General features: G+C 41.2%; 1 protein-coding gene across 3 annotated transcripts in view; it reads right to left on the bottom strand.

The window, feature by feature from the left end:
- The window catches only part of WDR11 (WD repeat domain 11), an 81,018-nt gene that overhangs the window by 38,464 nt on the left and 27,322 nt on the right, over positions 1-15,232 (bottom strand). For 2 of the 3 annotated variants that reach the window (XM_030569165.1, XM_030569167.1), the window contains 2 exons: positions 14,467-14,646; positions 11,591-11,675 (listed from right to left, as the gene is read on the bottom strand). In XM_030569165.1, coding sequence (XP_030425025.1) covers positions 11,591-11,675; positions 14,467-14,646 — 265 coding nt within the window. The remainder of the gene's footprint in view (positions 1-11,590; positions 11,676-14,466; positions 14,647-15,232) is intronic. The other variant, XM_030569166.1, reaches the window with a different exon arrangement.

The raw sequence follows: 15,232 nt of genomic DNA, 5'->3' as shown, positions 1-15,232 counted from the left end.
TTAAGCCCATTGCTTCTTGTTCTATCATTGGAGGCTAAGGTGAACAAGTTTTCTCCCTCCTCCTGATGACACCCTTTTAGATACCTGAAAACTGCTATCAGGTCCCCTCTCAGTCTTCTCTTTTCCAAACTAAACAAACCCAATTCCTTCAGCCTTCCTTCATAGGTCATGTTCTCAAGACCTTTAATCATTCTTGTTGCTCTTCTCTGGACCCTCTCCAATTTCTCCACATCTTTCTTGAAATGCAGTGCCCAGAACTGGACGCAATACTCCAGCTGAGGCCTGACAAGCGCAGAGTAAAGCGGAAGAATGACTTCTCGTGTCTTGTTTACAACACACCTGTTAATGCATCCCAGAATCACGTTTGCTTTTTTTGCAACAGTATCACACTGTTGACTCATATTAAGCTTGTGGTCTACTATGACCCCTAGATCTCTTTCTGCCATACTCCTTCCTAGACAGTCTCTTCCCATTCTGTATGTGTGAAACTGATTGTTTCTTCCTAAGTGGAGCACTTTGCATTTATCTTCATTGAACTTCATCCTGTTTACCTCAGACCATTTATCCAATTTGTCCAGATCATTTTGAATTTTGACCCTGTCCTCCAAAGCAGTTGCAATCCCTCCCAGTTTGGTATCGTCCGCAAACTTAATAAGCGTACTTTCTATGCCAACATCTAAATCGCTGATGAAGATATTGAACAGAACCGGTCCCAAAACAGACCCCTGCGGAACCCCACTTGTTATACCTTTCCAGCAGGATTGGGAGCCATTAATAACTACTCTCTGAGTACGGTTATCCAGCAAGTTATGCACCCATCTTATAGTAGCCCCATCTAAATTGTAATTTCCTAGTTTATCTATAAGAATATCATGCGAGACCATATCAAATGCCTTACTAAAGTCTAGGTATATCACATCCACCGCTTCTCCCTTATCCACAAGGCTCGTTATCCTATCAAAGAACGCTATCGGATTAGTTTGACAGGATTTGTTCTTTACAAATCCATGCTGGCTATTCCCTATCACCTTACCACCTTCCAAGTGTTTGCAGATGATTTCTTTAATTACCTGCTCCATTATCTTCCCTGGCACAGAAGTTAAACTAACTGGTCTGTAGTTTCCTGGGTTGTTTTTATTTCCCTTTTTATAGATGGGCACTATATTTGCCCTTTTCTAGTCTTCTGGAATCTCCCCCGTCTCCCATGATTTCCCAAAGATAATAGCTAGAGGCTCAGATACCTCCTCTATTAACTCCTTGAGTATTCTAGGATGCATTTCATCAGGCCCTGGTGACTTGCAGGCATCTAACTTTTCTAAGTGATTTTTTACTTGCTCTTTTTTTAGTTTATCTTCTAAACCTACCCTCTTCCCGTAAGCATTCACTATATTAGACATTCCTTCAGACTTCTCAGTGAAGACCGAAACAAAGAAGTCATTAAGCATCTCTGCCATTTCCAAGTCTCCCGTTACTGTTTCCCCCTCCTTACTGAGCAGTGGGCCTACCCTGTTCTTGGTCTTCCTCTTGCTTCTAATGTATTGATAAAAAGTCTTCTTGTTTCCCTTTATTCCCATAGCTAGTTTGAGTTCATTTTGTGCCTTTGCCTTTCTAATCTTGCCTCTGCATTCCTGTGTTATTTGCCTATATTCATCCTTTGTAATCTGACCTAGTTTCCATTTTTTAGATGATGCCTTTTTTATTTTGTAGGTCATGCAAGAGCTCGTGGTTAAGCCAAGGTGGTCTTTTGCCACATTTTTTTATCTTTCCTAACCATCGGAATAGCTTGCTTTTGGGCCCTTAATAGTGTCCCTTTGAAAAACTGCCAACTCTCCTCAGTTGTTTTTCCCCTCAGTCTTGATTCCCATGGGACCTTACCTATCAGCTCTCTGAGCTTACCAAAATCCGCCTTCCTGAAATCCATTGTTTCTATTCTGCTGTACTCCCTTCTACCCTTCCTTAGAATTGCAAATTCTATGATTTCATGATCACTTTCACCCAAGCTTCCTTCTACTTTCAAATTCTCAACAAGTTCCTCCCTATTTGTTAAAATCAAGTCTAGAACAGCTTCCCCCCTAGTAGCTTTTTCAACTTTCTGAAATAAAAAGTTGTCTGCAATGCAGTCCAGGAACTTATTGGATAGTCTGTGCCCCGCGGTGTTATTTTCCCAACATATATCTGGATAGTTGAAGTCCCCCATCACCACCAAATCTTGGGCTTTGGATGATTTTGTTAGTTGTTTGAAAAAAGCCTCATCCACCTCTTCCACCTGATTAGGTGGCCTGTAGTAGACATCTATTTGTTAAAATGTAAGGTTCATGGATTTTATATATATAGCACTTTTTAGGAGCTATTTTACCATTAAAGTCCATAGCTCTGATCAATGTGCACTTTTCAGGGAAATTAAGATTTTGATTAAGAACCTATAACTCCATTACAGTTTTTAAATCCTCAGGTGGATAACAAGCTGAATCTAGTCAGAGAAGGAATCTTGTCACTTTACAATAGACTTACGGAAGAAAGCACAGAAAATAAACTAGGACAAAGAGGAAAAAAAGCTAAAATTAATGTGATTTTCAACCCCAAATTTGTATTCTTTCCACACACTTTGATTTTAATTCAAAAGTACTTTAGTTGTATTTAAAGAAAAATCAGTTTGCACATTTAAGGTGCCAAAATGTAAGAATCTCAGTAATGGTAACAAAATATTTTGAGGAAGGTTAATAAAGAGAAGCTGAAATGGCACTGAATTTGGAATGTCCCAGACAGACACTTTCAGCAGAACTGTGTCCAGTACCTTGTATATAGACAAGGCATCGTCCTGCCTTTTTTCACAGGTATTTGACCATTATGAGAGAGAATGGACCCAATTTGTTTTTTTTTTAATGGGTATCTAAAATTCAGTTCTCAATTTTGCATCAGAACATAATTAAAGCATTTCATCAATTTTATCTTTATATCATTTAAAAATAAATTCTTCACTAAAATTCAACATTTCTGAGTTCAGAATTAGTATTGTTACCCAGGAGTAATAAAATGCTAATGCATTAACTCAAAATTTATTATAATATATCATATATTACATATAAGTGAGTCATTGGAAAGGACGGCTCTTGCTTTTCTAAATTCACATATGGCAAAGTGAAAGCTCCACATTGGTACTTGAAACCAATACATAATATGCCAATTCTGGTCATTCGGAGCATAACTGTCCAACATGAAACTAGCAGTTTGACATTGTCTAACAGCAGCTCAGAAAAATATTTCTAGAAATCCGTGGACAAGCTGTTAGAAATTAAGATGTCCTAGTAGAAATATAAAATTTTCATAATTGTGACAGAATTCTCCCTTTTGAATGGTGTCAAACAGCTGAATAGAATACTAGTTAGGCTTCAATGTCAGCATTGGAAGAACACAGTATGTTTCTATGCACCACTGCTTGCCAATTTTCATGCAATGTAAGCTAGGCATAGAGAGAGGAGTAAAATACCATCCTCAAAGAGCCACTGTTTCTCCAATGACAAGCAGACCATCACTATACAAGTTGTTTGCCCACACCAATATAAATTGCCCTCCAGTTTATTCTCTAATCCCACATTAAAAACCCAGTATACAATAGTGTCATGTTTGAGGAAGCAGAGTCACCTTTTTGCTTTGTCTGACTGGGGAAGGTTTTCACAGGCTGCAAGTCTTCACATTTCTTTCCTATGGCACGCTCACATAAAAAAACACTCAGAAAATAGTTTCCCACATAACTTTTTGTCATTCCTGGTATGATTTTTTTCCCTTTATTCCTTGCCACATGGCAATGAGCACAGTATTATGTGCAAAATCCTGGTAGATAGATAGATTTGAATTTAAACTCACATGTGTCCTTAAAGTACACCAGAATGAGTCATGAAACAGAGCTCGTTTTAAAAAACTGGAGATGATTTCAGGACAGCTTTAAAAACACTCTCCAGCAAGAGCCAAGGGTCACTCAGGCCACAAAAACTTTTTTGCATTATTTAGATCTTCAGGATTTCCTCGCACAGTTTGCTGAGTCACTGCAGATATAAATATAATAATGTTTTGGGCACATTTATGTAAAACTTTCTGAAGCAGTTGTAAGAAAATGCAGTTGGAACAGCATTGCAAGATTCAATCTCAAGGGCCATCATGATTTCATGTATCTGTTAACCATGCATTTTGTTTACAAAAGTAAAAGAACCACTTTTGCCAGATCCCCATGTATAAGACATTCATCTATTGCATCAATAATGTTCTCAAAACCATCATGATAGATCTCTAGTAGGTACATTTGACTGAGGGTATGGCTACACTTGCACTTCAAAGAGCTGCCGCGGCTGCGCTTTGAAGTTTCGAGTGTGGTCGCAGCGCCAGCACTGGGAGAAAGCTCTCCCAGCGCTGCACGTACTCCACATCCTCTACGGGTGTAGCCTGCAGCGCTGGGAGCTGCGCTCTCAGCGCTGCGGCACTGTTTACACTGAGGTTTTACAGCGCTGTATCTTGCAGCGCTCAGGGGTTGTTTTTTTTTCACACCCCTGAGCATGAAAGTTGCAGCGCTGTAAAGCACCAGTGTAGCCATGGCCTCAGTGTAAGGAAATTTTCTGGCAGTTGGAGCACATTTGTGAAACAGCTCTCTAAAGGAGCAATCAGCCTATATTAGACTCACTCTTAAACCGAGGCTCTAGCGAATTCATATTCTCTCTATCAATCTTTTCACTTGAGAGAGAACTAAGAGTAAGAGGAATCTGGAATGAACCAGTTTCATTAAACAATGGGGCCAAAATGGCAGTCAAGACTTCAATGCATTAGTAATATGAATAATAAATAATTGTTCAATACAGATGAGTTTAATTACATGCCTTGAATAAACTACAGTCAGAGATTTTAGCTAGCAGTCTTTCCACAAAAAAACATATATATTTGCAAAATTAAAACCCAAAGAGTATTTAATTGCATATGTTCTACAAGAACACTTCTGTCCTCTAGAGAATTTAATCATTATTATTTGTATTGCAGTATCACCTAGAGACCAGAGTTGGCATCAGGCCCCCATCGTGTTAGCACAGTACAGACGTAAAAGAAAGACAGTTCCTACCCCAAAATGTTCCTACTTGAATTCAGCTATTGTTCTAGAGGGCATTGTGAGCTTAGTTGTCACTTAGCTGTATGCGATGTCTTTCTCTAAATTGTATATTTTCAGTTAAAATAAAAAAAATCAGAAACCTTTACCTATATTTTAGAGATGAAGTAAGAGTTCACACTAAAGGAAAATTTGCTGTATTCCAGGCATTTTAATTAACTGCAAAGATTAATGTGCAATATCCTACATAGCTTAATCATTCTCTTGAAGTTGTTACAATTGGATAGGAAACATCTCCTAGTTTATTAAGAATTAAATCAGGAGATTGAAGCTAGTCTCTTAGAGCTCTGCCTACACAAATGATGCCTATCACCATTAAGTAACATTTATGATAGTTTTAGTTCAATTCAAAAACATATTGAGCAAAAAGATGTCAACAGAAAAATATGTTTCGTTATCCAACTTCTAAAATGGGTACAAGAAGTTTGCGGTGTTAAAAGCCCTTGCCAGTGATCATTTAAGTCTCCATAAAATTAAAACTATTTAAATCAAAATAAAAAATACACATTGATGTAATGTATAAAAAAGAATTCTAAAAAAAAAAAAATAAGTGTAATTCCTCTGCCATCCATCTCCATATCTTCAGTAGTCCAATGTGGATTCATGGTTTCTTTATCTTTTACATTAAATTTTCCCAATTAGGTATCTCTCATTATGTTGTTTACTTTATAAATATGATTAAATATATTTTCAAAAGATGCAATATTAATCATACCTACGTCTGAATCTTTTATAACTATAACAGAAGCACTTCCAATTTTCTAAAGTTTTTACTAACCCTTTTAAGAATCTTTTTGTAGTTCTACATTTTATTGAAGTGTCATTCAAACAAATACAGCTAACGTTCAAGTCGTAGTATAAAATTTCATATTAGATGGATAAATAAATTGATCTTTTTCTATTTATGATACAAAAGCACTAAGGATTAAGAAAACCCCAGCACTAGTATCAATTATTAACGGAAGAAAAGATGAAAATAACTTTTCTGAAAGTTATGCTTTCAACATGCATACAAAATTGTATAATACATTGGTTTAGCTTTAATGAGAAGCCTTTTAAAATGTTTTTTAAAACCATATCTGTGATATGTTAGCAATGGTTTTTAATTTTAAATGCTATAATCACGTTAATGAAAAATAAAAAAGCAGGATTTAGTAATCTCTTGGGTTACATAACAAAATATAAAATGAGAATAATTTCAAAACCAGTTAATAGTAGGAAAAAGAGAAAAATCAAATGAAGATTAAAACAGATATGATGTCCCTGTAATGTCTATTAATCACACCACAAATTCATTGGTGGAAGAGCCAAAGCAGGGTTATTGAATAGCAGCTAGTATTCATTCTGTTAATCATATTTTTCTTATGTGTTTGTACAATGAAGGGGCCAATCCTGATTAGGGCCTCTGGACACTACTGTGGTTTCAATCTGGTGTCCGCAGACTAAGATTTCCCAGTGGGTCCGCAACTCAATTTGAAAATTTTTAGGGGTTCTCAAATGTGGTCTAAATAATCCATAGTAATAATAAATATTTTATTCCCTTCACTAGTATGGATCTTGAATTTGGTATTCAGAAATACTATGGTATTCTGATTATGTTCTTAAATTGAAGTGCGGGAGATCTTGGTTGGATATTAGGAAAAACTATTTCACTAGGAGGGTGGCGAAGCACTGGAATGGGTTAACTAGGGAGGTGCTGGAATCTCCATCCTTAGAGGTTTTTAAGGCCCGGCTTGACAAAGCCCTGGCTGGAATGATTTAGCTGTGGTTGGGTCCTGTGTTAGAGCAGGAGGTTGGACTAGATGACCTCTTGCGGTCTCTTCCAACTCTAATCTTCTATGATTACTCTACTCCATGTGCCATAGAAATACATGGCACTATATATCTATAAATAAATGATGTCAGCCCTTTAGATTTATGTATGCTCCTTATTAAAAATATCTAAATATTACATGCGTTGTGTCTTACAATTTTTTTAAGATCAACTGCTTTTAATTCAGTTTGTACTAAAATTCTATCAGCAGCAGTTTCAGCTTAATATGAATGGGGAAAAAAAAACAAAAAAACCATTACTTACCTTTCTGTAACTGTTGTTCTTCGAGATGTTTTGCTCATATCTATTCCAGTTAGGTGTGTGTGTGCGCCGCGTGCACGGAAGGCAGAAACTTTTTCCCTAGCAGCTACCCATCGGGCCGGCTGGGGAGCCCCCTGGAGTGGCACCGATATGACGTTCTATATAAGACCCTGTCAGCCCAACCTCACTTCAGTTCCTTCTTGCAGGCTACTCCGACAGAGGGGAAGGTGGGGGGGAAATGGAATAGATATGAGCAACATATCGCGAAGAACAACTGTTACAGAAAGATAAGTAACCATTTTTTCTTCTTCGAGCGATTTCTCATATCAATTCCAGTTAGGCGACTCCCAAGCCTTACCTCGGAGTCAAGGAACCGTAGATTGATGAATCGCTCTGCCAAAGGCCGCATCATCCTGAGAGTGCTGAACGATGGCATAATTGGATGGGAAGGTGTGCACCGAGGCCTACGTGGCACCCCTGTAGATTTCCTGGAGGGGAACGTGTACCAGAAAGGCTGCTGACAATGCCTGAGCTCTTGTGGAGTGAGCCATGAGAGCAGGAGGAGGGACGTTTGGCAAGTTGTAGCAAGTATGAATACACCTGGTGATCCACGAAGATATTCGCTGGGAGGAAACCGGAGTGCCTTTCATCTGCTCCGCGATGGCGGCAAATAACTGGGCTGTTTTAATGAAGGGCTTTGTTCGCTGAAGGAGAGCGCCCTTCTAATATCCAGAGAATGGAGGTGCTGTTCCCAAAGGTCAGCACGCGGTTTTGGGTAGAAAACTGGCAGGAAGATATCCTGACTCACATGGAAACGGAACACCACTTTTGGCAGAAAATTTGGGTGAGGTCTTAGTTGAACTTTATCTTTATGAAAAATTGTAGTTCGGACACCCGACATGCGGAAGTGATGGTCACTAGGAAGGCGACTTTCCAGGAGAGATAGAGAAGTGAGCAAAAGGCCAGCGGCTCGAAAGGGGGGCCCATAAGGCAGGAGAGGACCAAGTTAAAGTCCCATGCAGGCACAGGCAACTTCATTGTAGGGTGGATTTTTTCCAAGCCTTTGAGAAAACACTGCACGACTGGGTGCGCAAACACTGAGTGCCTGGCCACGCCTGGGTGGAATGCAGAGGTGGCCACGAGGTGAACCTTAAGGGATCTAAAGGCTAGGTGCTGATCCTTCAAGATCAGGTAGTCCAAGATGCACGGGATCGAAGCCTGGAGGGGGGGGGGCACCCGCCGCTGAGCGCACCAGCAGGAAAACCTCTTCCCTTGTGAGAAGGGTCCCTGAAAAGGGATGGGGAAGGAGGGTGGGATGGAGTGGAAATGGATAGAATATCCCGTCTGCACCACGCGGAGGACCCAATGGTCCAATGTAATACGGGACCAGGCATGGTAGAAATGGGATAGATGGTTCAGCAAGGGATAATTGTCTGGGGTGTGAACTAGTAGTTCGTCCTTGAGCGCACCTTCAAAATAGACGCTTAGGGCCCGGGGGTGGCTTGGATTGTCCTTGACCCCGTCCGGAGAGGGGACGTGACGATCTACGTCAAGAGTACCTGCTTCTCCGATGGGAGAAGTCCTGCCTGGGTCTAAGTGGGAAGGGATGTTGCTGGGAGGTCTGGGGTTTAAATGGCTTTCTTTGGTTAGCCAGAGTATGCATAACCAAGAATTTAATAGGGTTTCTTGTGTCCTTTAAGGTATATAGGGGGGAATCGGTTTGCTCTGCAAACAGGCCCCGTCCATCAAAGCGGAGATCTTGGATAGCGTGCTGCACCTCAGGCGGAAGTCCCGAAAACTGGAGACAGGCGTTCCACCACATGGCGATGCCAGAGTGCATGCAGCCGTGTCCACAGCATCAACGGAACCCTGAAGGGAGGTTCGAGCTACCAATTTTCCCTCCTCAGCAGTGGCCCTCAGTTCCATATAAACCTCTGCTGGGAGAAGGTCTTGGAACTTAAGGACCGCAGATCAGGAATTAAAATTGCATCTACTGAGGATCGCCAGCTGGTTCGCAATCCGTAGCAAGAGATCACCAGTAGAATAAACTTTTCTTCTGAAAAGATATAGCCTTTTGGCGTCCTTTGATTTGGGAGTGGGCCCTTGTTGGCCTTGTCTTTCTTCTGCATTCACCGCGTCCACCACAGGCGAGCACGGGGTGGGGTGGGTGAAAAAGTATTCATATCCCCTAGTGGGGACAAAGTATTTTCTTTCCATCCCTTTGGCTGTGGGGGAAATGGAAGCCGGGGTTTGCCAGAGAGTTTTGGCATTGGTTTGAATAGTTTTATTCATGGGGAGGGCCACCTGGAAGGCCCTTCTGGGCCTAAAATGTCCACTATAGGATCCTCTTCCTCCACAACCTCCTCAACTTGGAGGTTCATATTAAGGGCTACGCGCCTAAGTAGTTCTTGTAGGACTCTAAAGTCCATCGGAGGTGGACCAGATGTGGACGTGCCAGCCACAGCCTCGTCAGGGGAGAATGAAGACGACTCCACTGGGAGAGCCGGGAGGGAGGTGGCTCCTTAGTCAGATGTGGGTAGCTTTTCCTGGATGCCTGGGGTAGCCCCTACCACGGGTGCTGATTCCACCGGTTGCTCCAGGTCTGGAGAGGGGCAGCTGAGGGTCGCCTCAAGAGGCCAGGTGTCTGAGTGCGACGATAGCTGGGCAACTGGGGTGGGGGGGGCGCCCTGGGCCTGATGATATGCCCAAAGGGGCCAAAGTTGCCACTTGGGTTGCCAGCTGGGTGCTGAGGGGTCATGACCGAGGCCTCCTAGGCCTGACTGGGGAATGTCCGAAATGGTGTCGCGAGGATGATGAACATGACCTGGATCTCAAGCAGGACCATGTTCCAGCAGTCCACAGCGACCAAGTCTAACCGGTGCCATGAGTCAGACCGGTACCTGGAGTGGTGCCGGGATTCTGAATGACTCCGGGACTCAGAGTGGCGTGGAGATGCTGGTCTGAGGGCTAATAGTCTGAACATCGCCGGTCTGTCCTTGGTCGGTACCAGGATTCAGGCTGGAGCCGGTGCTTGGATCAGGGACACCGGTGCTGTCATTACGATGAGTCCTCTGGTGGCCTCAAGGGTATTTGGAGTGGAAGGCAATGTAATCTCTTCCACTTGCGCGGTCTCTTGCGCATGACTGCCATGAGGAGACCAGGGACTAGCGGTCTTGTCAGAGGCCTGGTCCGAAGCTTGCTCGGTTGGGATCAGAGTGACCGCTTCAGGCCTAATAGAGGGTCCTCATAAGGCTTGCTTTTTTCGAGCAACTGGGGAGTGGGAACAGTGTCAGGATGGGCATCTCTGGGGCCCAAGAGATTATCGGTCCCAAAGCAGGCACGGGATCTTCTGTGGTGCCATGGCCAGTACCACTGGGGGAACACTGCACACCGAGGCACTCGGTCCTGCATCTTGAAAGAGATGCGGACTCCATGAGGAGTTGCTTGAATTGGATTTCCCCCTCTTTTCTTGTTTGGAGCTTGAACACCTTACAGATTTTACACTTGTCACCTTGATGGCCCTCCCCCAGACACCTAAGGCAAGAGTTGTGGGGATCGCCCGTAGGCATGGGTTTGTTGCAAGAAGTGCAAGGTTTGAAGCCCTGGGATGGCGTGCCCCAGAGCCCCACAACTGCCCTCAACTACTAAACTACACTTAATGCTACAGTAACAGTAACACTTAACACTAAGATAACTATCGACAATTAACTAACAAAGGTAACTAGTAAGAAGAAGCTAGGGATTAGTGGAGCACATGAGAAACAAGAGATCACTGTTCCAACAACCATCACGGGTGGTAAGAAGGAACTGAAGTGGGGTCGGGCCGGCAGGGTCTTATATAGAACGCCATATCGGCGCCACTTCAGGGGGCTCCTCAGCTGGCTCGACAGATAGCTACTAGGGAAAAAGTTTCCGACTTCCATGAACGCGGCGCACGCGCACACCTAACTGGAACAGATATGAGCAATCACTGGAAGAGGAAAATAAACCTTAACAAATGGAATGGAATTAGTTCCAATGAGAAAAGGAACATGAATAGTAAGATCCATATAAATCAGACATTGTAATAAAGTTTATCATGCTAGAAAGAATTCTCTGCCTTCCAATGTTCTAGAGAATATGCAAACAGCTAACGTTCATCCTAGATCAACAGGCACATTAGTTACCAATTCAAATATTTATAGTTCAATGCAATTTCCAATCTAATTTTCACAAAGAGGTATTGGTTTTGCAGAGCAAAGATACTAGGGCAGAAAATTCAACAGGGTAATTTTCTTGTGTGTCACAATGACTGCATTGCTTATGGAATAATAAATACTATAATTCTCATCCCCCCAAACGATTAGCAAGAATTAAAAACAAAAACTCACTTGACTTCGCAGGAATGGATGCTTAACTCCTTGTGTAAAAGTCCACTGGTAAGATTATACACTAAGACTGAGCCATTGCTTGTACCTATAGAAAGTCATTTGTATTTTATAAAAAAAATATATATGCACAGCAGCTTTTGAAGTAATTTTAAAAAATGAAAACACAAGAGTCACAACTACTCTAAATAATTTAATCTATAAATAAGTCACACTTCCAGCACAAAGTGGGCACTTTGATTTCTAAAGGATTAAAGTTTAAATCCTACTTCAAAGATTGTAAGGTTCAGTTTACGCCAGGAAACATTCATGTACCTGTTAGGGCTTCCAACTTTTAAAATTTGCTGAAGATTTGGGAACAAAAGTGGGTTGTTTTTTTTAATTACACAAAAGCATGTTCACTAGATACTAAAGTACCAGGTAGTTTTACTTTTATTACACAAGTAGAGTTACTAAATCATATGTGAAGATAATAAATTGGTTTTCTCAATAATCCAGAAGGAGCAACATGGCAAATTTTCATAAATCAATATTTACAATTCTGCTTTCTCTTCTTTGAAAAAAATAACATCTCTGTTTTAAACTACAAACCAATAAATGTATTAAGAGCTTCTAGCTTAAACCATTTAGATCAAAAAACTTCATGAATAATGAAGTTTATATATTTTTTTCTTAATAGTAAACTCAATAGAAATAGTGAACTTTTCCCATCTAACAGATTGTTATGGGTATAGATATGGAAATGACTGTCTAAAGCCAATCGTTCTCAACATGTACCCCAGGGGATATGCAAAGGTCTTCCGGGGGTATGTCTTCTTATTTAGATCAGTATTTCCCAACCTAGAGATTGCAGGCCCCATCAGGCTCACAAGATGGGTTTAGGGCAGTGGTGGGCAACCTGTGGCCTGCAGGCCACACGCAGCCCATCAGGGTAATCCACTGGTAATCTGCATGCACCCCGTCAATGTAAATAAATTGTTTTGCAATCTGCCAGCAGATTACCCTGACGGGCTGCGTGCGGCCCGCGGGCTGCAGGATGCCCACCTCTGTTTTACGGGGATTGCAAGCACAAGGAATTGTCTAAGGCCCCATGCCACAGAGTCTCCCATGAAGCTAAGTTGCATGCTTCAGCCCCGTCGCGTGGGCTCAGGCTTCAGAGAAGGCTCAAAAGTGAAAAACAGGCTCAAATATCACACTGAAATATAAGTACAATATTTATATTCCAGTTGATGTATAATAATATGGCAAAAATGAGAAAGTAAGCAATTTTTCAGCAATAGTGACACTTTAATTTTTTGATGTCTGATTTTGTAAGTAATTATTTTTTTTTAAGTGAGGTGAAACTTGAGGTACGCAAGACAAGTCAGACTCCTGAAAGGGGTACAGTAGTCTGGAAAGGTTGAGAACCACTGATCTAAAGAATGGGATGAAAGACTGGTGCTTAAAGAACACATTCTCGGTATACAGTAAATATTATCCTATAGTGCTGAAAGCATTTTATAGCTACATATTAGTTTCTTAATCTTCATATTTCACTCTTGGAACAAATACTAAGGCAACAGCCATAGTGGAAGGATTAGATATTTGTCAGTAAACGGTGATTTCGCTATAGACTAGAAATTTACAGGTAGGAAAAGAAAAAAATTCTGCTTGAGAACTCAGAGTTTGATGTAAGGATATTTACAATGTATATTTTTGACGTGTGATGTTGATCATTTGCATTTTAATCGTAATAAAGCTTTTAACTTTTTTAATCTCAAAAAGTCTACTGTCATTAAATAATTATTGGATGACATTATTTGCAATAGTACTGACTTACTAAAACAGGATTAGGAGGATTTACAAATCCCAGAGTGAAATCCTGTGTACGAGAACTGGAATGTGTAAATGGCTCCCAAAACACCCAGCTGTGGTCACAGGAGGATTCTCCAGCACAGACATTGTGATAGACAACTAACTATAAGATGCTTTCTGAAGGTCCCTTTGCAATCATGGTAAAGGGAGTAGAATGGGGATGTTGGGGGCTAGACTCCAGCATGCTATGTTGTAGAGATTCCAGACAGTGCTGAAGCCCACAGGCGTAGTCTGGGGAGGTTGCTGTAATTTAGCCAGGCTCCAGGGGCTTTCCAAAGTGAGGTGAGTCACTTCAGCCCCAGGAGAAGTCAAGAATCAGGGTCCAGTCTTGCAAACATTACAGTGAGTCTCAGGCCCCAGTCCTGCAACTGGCTCCACTCAGGTAGATGTCTGAGCCTGGCTGGAATCCCAGTGAAGTCATTGGTGCTATGCACTAGCACGGGGGGTCTTGCCAATTTGGAGCCAGTTGCAGGATCAGAGCCTAAATAGCAAGGGTTTGCAAGATCAGGCCCTCAATGCCAATCACAGTAGTATCAAGATGCTTTAGAACCGAATGAAATATGGCAAGGAAAAATGGCACGGTTAAAATTAATCACATGGTTAAAATTAAGTAATTGCTGTTACTCAGTTGAATCAGGGCCTTAAGGCACATATTAAGATCATTAATTCATTTTGGCCAAGTGGCATACAGAAGTGAATTTCTAGGAGGGTTTGGAATGAGGAGCAATCACTGCCTTACAGAACAGGTTTTGGTAAAGTATTCCATGAACAGAGTGCAACATGGTAGACAGAAATACCAACAAAATACCTGTTTCTAAGCACAAGACAGTCAAACGACCTACATTTACAAGCTGCACCACATATGCCCAAAGCTGCTGGGAGCAAAACTACGCAAAAAATATTTCTAATGAAAGTTACTAAAATGGCCTCTGCTTTGGACCGGATACACAGTACTAAAAATAGATTGAAATTATCCTTGGTTTTGCACAACTTTCACACGTAAGTACAACATTCAGAGTACTTACCAACAGCTAAGAGAGGCTGATACTGTTTTATGTTTTTTGTGGTTAGAGGTGGACACATACGGATAGCAAATGGAGGTAAAGGAAGTCCTGAGAGAAGCCCGGTCAGCAGGAATTTGAGGTGCACTTCTTGAAAGAAAGAATTTTTTAACTGTTCTTCACCAGTAACTGCACCTTGTCCTGCTTTATATTAAAAAAATGAAGCTTCTGTAAGCATTGCATTTGAATCTGACTGTAGATATATACTTACCAGCTGCAAGGCTTTATAAGGCAATTAATTACCAACAAATATATGCAGTAGTAACTTGTATTTAAAGAGGCATTCAACATTGTTGCAATAGGTACAGGCAGAACTATCTTCAGGAGACTTACATTTCAGCTGATAATTGCTTACATCTCAAACCCCTTGCCTCCACCTGCCCCCATTTTTATCTTTAGGAATACAAATATGTACATTTTGTAGATTCTGATTTATTTCCATAAACTCAGAAGTGGCTTCATTTTTGTCTTTTACAGTTCAAAAGTGTTTTGCAGTCCCTTTGGAGGGAAAAAGAAGGGATAACTCTGGAAAGTTAATATGGTATATACTCCACTTCTAGACATTAAGTGCACTTGCACAGCAAATTATACTAAAGATAGAAGAAAAATAGAGCCTGATTCTCTGTTGCCCTATGCTTTGCACAGCCATTTACACCAATGCAAAGAAGTTGTAAGAAAGATACTAAATCAGAATGGCACTGGTGTAAATGACTACACAATGTGCAGGTAA

This window comes from Gopherus evgoodei, chromosome 7 (genome assembly GCF_007399415.2).
Source record: "Gopherus evgoodei ecotype Sinaloan lineage chromosome 7, rGopEvg1_v1.p, whole genome shotgun sequence".
Lineage (NCBI taxonomy): Eukaryota > Metazoa > Chordata > Testudines > Testudinidae > Gopherus > Gopherus evgoodei.
This window is presented reverse-complemented; position numbering and strand designations above follow the sequence as displayed.